The 9350-nt window shown below is 37.7% G+C and overlaps 1 protein-coding gene and 1 long non-coding RNA gene across 2 annotated transcripts; one reads left to right on the top strand and one right to left on the bottom strand.

Moving 5' to 3' along the window:
- Positions 1 to 1686: 1686 nt before the first annotated feature.
- LOC149900043 (uncharacterized) lies at positions 1687 to 4142 on the bottom strand. Its single transcript, XM_090112943.1, has 2 exons — positions 3250 to 4142; positions 1687 to 2675 (listed from the first exon to the last, which is right to left on the bottom strand). Exons 1-2 carry the CDS (start codon positions 4113 to 4115, stop codon positions 2609 to 2611), a joined length of 933 nt encoding a protein of 310 aa, XP_089969069.1. The 5' UTR covers positions 4116 to 4142; the 3' UTR covers positions 1687 to 2608.
- Positions 4142 to 5864, top strand: LOC149900042 (uncharacterized). Its single transcript, XR_016457787.1, has 2 exons — positions 4142 to 5009; positions 5644 to 5864. It is a non-coding gene; the product is annotated as an uncharacterized LOC149900042 (long non-coding RNA).
- Positions 5865 to 9350: the final 3486 nt, after the last annotated feature.

Raw genomic sequence — 9350 nt, 5'->3', positions numbered from 1 at the left:
GTCTGGGGACCGTGTAGGCCAGGCTAAAGGGCAAAGATACCCTGAAAGATGGATTGGTCGTTACATCCTGCGCATGCGCCGGTGACGCCTGCTTTAAAGCCTGGCCTCCACAGTCCCTCGACCTAAACCCCATTCATTTATTTCAATGGGGATACTACAAAGACCTCGGCTACTTGAGAGAATGCCACAATTTGGACGAAATAACCCGAAAATTCATAATAGCAGAAGTAACCATTAAAATGATAAATGGGCATTCAGACATTTAAAAGACAACTTTTTATGGTGGTGTCGCACTTGAATTGACCAACAGCGGGGTTATTTTAAAAATTTTTGGTAATTGTTGACGACGAAAGAAGAAGACAATTAAACTTGCGCGTATAAAGTTTATTGATTAAAATTACAGAGTGCGGTTTGGTACAGTTGATTTTTAGTGAGGGAGTGTCCTGCTCAGCGGTTGCGTGGCGAGTCGAAGTAGTAGAGGACAGTGGGGTCAATCCGCGGCCAATCGCACGGCGCCGCGACGTGACGACGCGATGACGCAGTCGCAACGCTCCGTTCCACACGATTTTGTTGTTGTGGCAACATGCTCCCGGCCTTGGAACGTGCTGGTTCCAACGAACTGTCGACCACGAAGCGAAGAATCAGCTATCTGGTGAAGGAAGCGGACAAATTTTAGTGAACGCCCGACGCACGATGCCGTCTGCAGTACGAATGTCGGCCACTCGTGCTACTCCATCCTTCCCCGGATATGTCGCGTGGATGCGCCCCAAGCTCCACTTCAACGGCGGCAATCGGTCGTCCTTAATGAGAACGAGCGTGTTCTCCTTGAGCTCCCCCTTGTGCTGGTGCCATCTGGTTCGCGTTTGCATCTCGGAGACATACTCTTTGGACCAACGATTCCAAAAGTGCTGGCGTATTTGTTCCACCCTCTGGAACCTCGGGAGACGAAGCTCAGGCACGTCGTATAGCAGCTCAGCCGTTACAGGTGCAGTCAGCGGACGACCAACCAGGAAATGTGCAGGGCTAAGTGGAAGGAAATCATTGGGATCTGTGGAAAGATGGGTCAAAGGACGGGAGTTCAGGACAGCTTCAACCTGGGTCAATACTGTGCTAAACTCCTCGAACGTTAGATGTGCGTTACCTACTACACGTTTGAGATGGTGCTTGCAGCTTTTTACTCCAGCTTCCCACAATCCCCCGAAATGACTAGCGTAAAAAGGTATCATTTTAAAATTAATATTTTGCGAAGTTGCATATGCTTTAATTTCATCAGAACAGGTAGCTAAAAATTTTTTGAACTCATTCATGAGACCGACAAAATTCTTCCCATTGTCAGAAAAGATAGTCACGGGTTTACCTCGCCGCGATATAAAACGTTTCAAAGCTAATAGATATGATTCCGACGATAGATCGCTAACAAGTTCCAAGTGAACCGCGCGTGTAACAAAACATATAAATAAGCATATGTACGATTTTTGCAACTTAGCACCTCTGCCTTTGCGATTCAACGTGAACACTGGGCCAGCGTAGTCGACACCACAACGTATAAACGGATAACCTGGGTCCAGACGCTCCTGCGGTAGATTCCCCATTATAGGCGCGACCGTAGTCGGTTGCAGTCGTGCGCAGCGCATGCACGAATGTACCACCTTCCTACCGAGGTTTCTGCCGCCGACCGGCCACCACATCTCTCTGAGCGTAAACAGTAGAAGCTGTGGCCCGGCGTGGAGTAAACGTTCATGCTCGAACCGAAAAAGCAAAAGTGAAAAATGATGATTAGCTGCGATTAAAATAGGAAATTTTTTATTAAAACTAAAATTTGGCGAATTTTGAATACGCCCACCTACACGAATTAAATTATTATTTGCGTCAAAAAATACATTTAATTTAGAAATTTGATTGTAGCCTGATATATTCGTTATATTTTTATTATTTTTAAGCGCATAGTAAATATCGGGAAACGATTCCTGTTGACTCAACTTTGCTAACGTTAATTCAGCACGATTTAATTCCTCGACTGATAATAAACCTGTCCACTTATTAGTTTTATTTCGCGCGTTATTAATAAAACGTAATACATAAGCAGCTGCGCGTTTAAGTCTATTATATTGTGAAAATCGAGAAAAAATAATTAAATTATCGTTTAAATTATTACTTATGTGACAACAAATATTTGTAGATTTAATTTCCGGCAAATCTGAATTAATTAATTTGGAATGTTTTAATTCGGGCAATTCAAAATGTACATTATGTAAAAATAACGGACCCTCCCACCATAAAGATGAGGAGCTAAGCGCTTCTAGACTTTGCCCGCGTGAGACTAAATCGGCTGGATTATCCTTGCCTGCGACGTGACGCCATGGATGTTCCTTGGTCAGCTCGTGAATCTCTGCCGTCCTATTTTGAACATAAGGTTTTAATAAATTAATAGGCATACCTAACCAACCTAAAACGATAGTTGAATCTGTCCAAAATACAATTTTATCAAAATTTGAACGCAGTGATCCAATAAGCTTATAATATAATCGTGCACCTAACAACGCACCACACAACTCTAATCTAGGTATAGTTGTAGGTTTAGTCGGCGCGATCTTACCCTTCGAACATATCAAGCGCACTGTGACATCAGCTGTTGCATTGATCGTACGAGCGTATGCGCAAGCTCCGTACGCGACCTGTGAAGCATCGGTAAATATATGTAGTTCGGTTCGCACTGGATCAATGCACATAACGTGACGCGGTATTCGTAAACTACTAAGAAAAGATAATCCATTTATAAATTTATCCCATATTTGCGAAATTTCGTTAGGAACCGATTCATCCCACGTCAATTTTAACAACCAACATCTTTGTAATAAATGCTTTGCGATAGTAATAAACGGACTTAATAATCCTAGCGGATCGTATATTTGTGAAGCACACGATAAAATAATACGTTTTGTCACTACTTCACTCTTTTGTATAATTTGCGTGAAATAATAAATATAATCATCGAGACTATTCCATCCGATACCTAAAGTTTTATTGTTACAAGTTTTATGTAAACATAGATCGTGCGTTTGCCATTCATTAACGCTAGGCGTAATTAAATTTAAATTATGACTAAAAATCCATTTTCGTAATTTAATACAAGCTGACTCTAAAAGACTACTAGTTTCTTTACAAATATTTTCTAATTCGGATATAGAATTCGATGAAACTATGAGATCGTCAACGTAAAAACAATTATTAATAGTATCGGCTACATACGGAATATTCGAGTGTTTGGCTAATTCCTTTAAACATCTACAACTTAGATACGGTGCGGATGCCGTTCCGTACGTCACGGTGTTGAGTCGGTACACCCTCAGCGGCTCTGAGGGATCATCCCGCCACAAGATCAGCTGCAGGTCACGCTGATCTTCAGCAATATTCAATTGCCTGTAAAATTTTTCAATGTCAGCGCATGCAACATACCTATTCTCGCGAAAACGTAATAAAATAGAAATTAAATCACCTTGAATAGCAGGTCCAATCATTTGTATGTCGTTTAATGATACGCCGGAACTAGACTTCATACTCGCATCAAAAACTACGCGTAATTTAGTTGTGGTGGCGTGCTCCCTAAACACACCATGATGCGGTAGGAAATAGTGCGGATTCCCATACGTATTGACGAGACTCATATGACCTAAATTAATATACTCCTGTATAAAATCAGAATACATCTTTTTATAATTAGTATTTTGCTGAAGACGTTTCTCTAATGCGTAAAAACGACGTTCAGCTTGTGCGCGTGTATTACCTAATAACTCAGGTGATTGTTTCAACGGAATTGAAACACAGAAACGACCATCGGAAAGTCGACGTGTTGTGCGAATAAAATGTTCCTCACAAGCAATATTATCTTCGCTCGATAATTGCTGTAATTTATTGCTAGGCGCGGATAATTCTTCTAATTCCCAGAAATTCCTAACTAACTTATCGAGTGAATCATCTTCCGTGGATAATGTCGAATAATTACAATTAATATGTGATAATTTTTTATTACTAGTATACGGAAAAGATTTAATTGCACCTGACACTATCCAACCTAATTTGGTGTTTTGAAGGAAAGGACCACTTTTCAGGCGCATTTTTCCTTCAGTTATTAATTCCCAAAATAAATCAGCACCGATCAGTAAATCAATAGGTTGACTTTCGTAAAAATTGGGATCAGCTAACAATAAATTGTGAGGAATATTAAATTGATTTAAATTAACCGTGGTTGTAGGCAATTTTGATGTAATTTGGGGCAAAATCAAACATTGAAAACGGGCAGTGAAGCTCCCGTCGCGCGATTTAATTTCAATGTTACAAGATTGCGAACATTGCGTAATAGAATTACCTACACCGTGAATATGTTGAGTGGACTGTAATATTCGTATATTTAATTTATTTGCAAATGATTGCGTTATAAAGGATCGCTCGCTTCCGCTATCTAGAACTGCGCGTGCGCAATAATACTCACCCGATTCATTATATACTTCAACTATCGCCGTAGACAATATGACAATTTGTTGCGAAGAATTGTCATCCTTTGTATGCATAACGGTTTGTGCGTGATTATTACATTGAAGTTGCATGTGTGCGTTATCTACTGAAACCACTGAAACGGGATGCGTATTAGTAAGCGAGGGGTGCTCGTACGTAGTTAACGTCACTGTATTTTGTTTAATTGGTGATAATTTAATTGCATCACAAAGTAAACTATTGTGCTTTTGTTCACACTTTCTACACGGACCAAAAAGACAAGTATCAACTAAATGACCTGGGCGCATACAATTAATGCATAAGTTTTTATCATTTATGAAATTAACCCTATGTTGCGGAGATAAGTCGAGAAACTTCTGGCATGAATACAGCTGATGCCTTTCGCTACATAGCAAACATGACTTGTAATGGCTGCGCGACTTATTGGATTGCGATTTAGATTGTTTGTTATCCGAAACTATGTTGCAATGAATTTTGGATGATGAATTTTTATTTTGGTAAGTAGAAAATTTATTTGAGTTATTTGAAATACTAGGTTTACTGTGATTTACGGATAGTGTAGTTAATAAATCGGCTTTTTCTTTAATAAATTCTAATAAATCGTTTAGTTTAATAATTTTGTCCTTATGTAATTTATAAAATGTGTTTTTAAATTGTTCCCACTCGCGTTCAGTGGTAGGATCTAACTTTGAAACTACGATATAAATAATCAAAGTGTCCCAGTATTCCGTGGGTTCTCCTAAGATTTTAAGAATACGTAAATTTTTTAAAACTGTATCAATTAAATTGTGTAATTGAATAGCCGATTCTCTTGAGACGTTTTGAAGTGAAAATATTGCTTTAATGTGACTTTGCACTATCAATCGCGTGTTATTAAAACGGTGTAATAAAAGCTCCCATGCAACCAGATAATTTTCGGATGAAAATTCAACGTTTTCTATAACGATTTTGGCATCGCCTTTTAAACTCGCCTTTAAATAATGGAATTTTTGAACCGGTGGTATTGTTTTCGAATTGTGAATTAAGGATGAAAACGTGTCGCGAAATTCTACCCAGTGTTCATGTGAACCGTCAAAGCTAGGTACAGAAATAGTCGGTAATTTTACTGAATCGTTATTAAAATTGTTACAGGTCGTATGGTCGTGCGCTAAGGAACAGTCAATGGATTTATTAGATCTATCCTCGGAATTATCTGGGTTTACCATGCAGTCCAGCATCGCCAGGACAACATAATATTCCCTCTCAAACTCTACGCGTGATTCTATGAGTTTATCCGTTTCTGACTCCGGGACAAGATCTTCGATTTTACTTTGTACTTGGTTGAAATCGTTCATTAAACTTTGTGCACCTGGTATACGTAATTTTAGTTCTGCCCTTTGATGTGTATCAAGATCCACGTTTTCAAAAGACGAAACATATTTCTTAAAATTCGTTAGCCTACATTTGATTAATCCCCTTTTTTTCCTCAAATCCTTAAGCTCCTTTTGCTCAGAAAGAGACATAATGACTAAAGTAAAAAGCTACAAGTACTTACGTGCCACGTGAAGCAGATTCTTCGGTTGCGTAAAAGCACGTGAGGAGGCAAGCAACACCAAAAGCTCTGGAATATACAAAGCACAGTATTACTCAGATGAAGCTTTACAGGGTTGGATAAATTAGCTGGCCGTCTTACCAAACTGCACTGTAATTTTGCGACTTCCTTGCCGATTGCGTCTCCAAAATCCAGGATGTGATCCGGTGTCGAAGGTCCAGAAATGTTGACGACGAAAGAAGAAGACAATTAAACTTGCGCGTATAAAGTTTATTGATTAAAATTACAGAGTGCGGTTTGGTACAGTTGATTTTTAGTGAGGGAGTGTCCTGCTCAGCGGTTGCGTGGCGAGTCGAAGTAGTAGAGGACAGTGGGGTCAATCCGCGGCCAATCGCACGGCGCCGCGACGTGACGACGCGATGACGCAGTCGCAACGCTCCGTTCCGCACGATTTTGTTGCGGCAACAGTAATTGAACACCTTTTTATTGGTTTTAATTTGTTTTTATTAATCATCATGTTAATTAAATTTTTGCACTTACCACATTTAGATTTCAATTTTTCGATTGAAGCCTTCTGAATAATAAAATTTAATTTTTAGGGTAGCTACCTGATGGATAGAGCAAGTTTTTAAATGCCAAACGGAAAACTTTTTTTATGTGATTTTATTTTTTTACGGGCCCTTGAAGTTGTGAACTTACTGGGTGATTTTATCTTTCTTGGCATTTCATTCTTTTTTTTATTCCATTCAAAGATCTTACGACAGTAAATGTAACCATACTGAATTGGTCTATCTTTCAGCTTAGCACACAAAAAAAATCAAGCATCTACCGCAATAATTGACGTCACCATGAGTCAAAATCTCATCGTACTCGGCGATAAGTGAAAAATTGAAAAAAGAGTCATAACTCCGAAACTACGAAAAATCGCATAACATACATGGGGGTGATTCGGATAGCCCTCTAGGTCCTCTACCTCCTGGCTTTAGTTCATCCATACTTTTTGGGACACCCTGTATATGTACCTAGTATGTACTGAGAGAAGGTAAAAATTTAATAAATATTATTCTTTTCAACTATAAACTAAAAAGATATAAATATGCCACAATATAAGTAGTTATATTGTTTTAAGACCATTGATCTGGGCTCAACAAAAGATCAAAATAGTCTGGTTCCTTTTTTGATCAACTATTTCCCACATAATATTAGTACGAAAACTAATAAACCCGCGATTCGTGTCAGAACCAAAAACTTTCCAACTTAAATTAGATAATAGAATAACTACGCACTGGACAGGAAGAGGTTACTTTTTATGGTAAGCGCCTTTGCACACGTATGGTTAGAAGAAGATAGACGGAATAAAAACTAAAATAATTTGAAAAGAAAAGTTTTGACAATTTAATGATCTTTATTCAGATCATTTCCCTTTGCTTTCCTCTGTCTTCTCATCTTCATACTTTCTTTATTTTTTCGCAAAAAGGGTATAAGTAAGAGTCACAAATATGTTAAGATATCGGTCCTTTTCTTCATATTCCACTGTTGTGATCCGAAAAACATATCTTTTCATTTAAAATCGTATGAAAGCGATTAGTAATATCAATATAAAACTAAGGACTCAAATAGCATAAACAATTAATAACAATAGCACAAACACTACACTACATAGCTTTCTCTGTCCCTATGTATGCTAAAATCTTTAAAATAAATCTACGCAACGGATTTTGATACGGTTTGTTTTAAAAGATAGAGTGATTCAAGAGGAAGGTTTTAGTATATAATTTATTAGAATTTAGACAAAGCGGGCGAAGCCGCGGGCGGAAAGCTAGTATAGTATAAACCTGAAATACCTTCCATGCGAGAGCTCTTACGGTCCATGCGACTGTCGTGTACAGATTACGGGAAGGTTTTACGCCCCGCTTAATATTTCTGTATAAATTGTGTAAGCTCCTACAAGCGTAGATTACATTCTATTTTATTTAGACGCCACTCATACTTATTCACCTCGCGTCTAATAAGATGTTAGGTCTGCTTTTGGTGTGGAAGTTTCGTTTGGATACTTTTTTGTGAAATTAATACTGTTCTACACTCTGCGTATACTTAAGGTTATAAGATCTTCGTATAACATTACAATACTTTTTTGAAATGGTTTTGTTCCGTCATGACTTTTTTCATGTTTATAAGGAGGTAAATAAATATAATTTTTATCAGCATTATAACAACAAGTTTTTTCTCTTTTGAAATTGGTATTTGAACCCTTGGTAAATCTATGACTAGCTCTTCTTGCGTTGAATAAATAAACATTTCAGTTCTACGTATTTTATTCAATTATCTGTTAAGTTATACCTAAGCCTCAACCAGATGTTCAATGTCCATGGATATATTATTTTATATTTGACCTTTACCAAATGAAATTACCGTAATGAACGAACACCTGGAAAGTCATCCATCAAGCCAACCACAATTTTGTCCCACCTGATCCCCGGAAACGTAACCTAGCCAGTAGTTTTCCAGCAATTACTTTGAGGCCAGAAAGGATATTCTTTTGGGCAAATAAATTGTATTACACTGTTCGGATAAGTAAATTAACCAAAAAGTTTTACACAGCAAAATCTTCACATAATTTTTCGAATTTTTAGCTTAAAGTAAGTAATTATTTTTTGTGAAATTAAAACGTCACTAACCACGAAAAAAGACAAAAAATAAATTTTAAGTTCACCGCATGTAACTGACAAATTTAAAATTGAAAATTCCAATCGTTACAGATTTAAAAATCCCTCCAAACAAGTTTGGAGAGCTTTAAAAATAGCTACAAAGCCGTTCGCTACTAAAATTAACCTCTTTCAAAGTACAGATAGCAACGAAAATAGCAGTTTAATAAGCATTTTGCGGGAATTTTATTCAGAGGAAGTTAGAAAGGTGTGGAATACGCAGGAAAATGCAATTTAGTTATAATTTCAGCTGGCTTTGGCGTGCATCGAGTTCAGAATTATTTCAACAAAGGTAACACAACTTAGAGACGTAAGGTTTGCGGGAATTTTTAAATTGAACGAGCTTACCTCTAAATTGTGAGTCGATTGTAAGATTTCAAAGGATTTGCGGAGTATTTTAGTTTTTAACGAATGGGTTGGTTGGATGTTTGTGTTTTTGCTTGTTACATTTTATTTTCAGATAAATATAACACCAAGGACATCGTGGGTGCGTTGCTGGCCTTTAAGGATACCTTATATCGATTGTTCGCTGAAAGAAACTATGGAACGTTGTATTTTTAAAGTAGGCGTGAAAATTAGAAACAAATCATACTCGTTAATGT

The sequence above is a fragment of the Colias eurytheme genome, chromosome 19, assembly GCF_061535395.1.
Source record: "Colias eurytheme isolate Ceu_HAF_F1 chromosome 19, ilColEury1 Martin Lab GWU primary, whole genome shotgun sequence".
Classification (NCBI taxonomy): domain Eukaryota; kingdom Metazoa; phylum Arthropoda; class Insecta; order Lepidoptera; family Pieridae; genus Colias; species Colias eurytheme.
This window is presented reverse-complemented; position numbering and strand designations above follow the sequence as displayed.

What these genes read in the sequence shown, in the direction of transcription:
- LOC149900043 (XM_090112943.1), bottom strand. Translation starts at nt 4,115, where the DNA reads ATGCGCCTGAAAAGTGGTCCTTTCCTTCAAAACACCAAATTAGGTTGG. An exon ending in GCCAAACACTCGAATATTCC is followed by an intron (nt 2,676 to 3,249) that starts GTATGTAGCCGA and finishes GATGCTTCACAG; the next exon opens with GTCGCGTACGGAGCTTGCGC.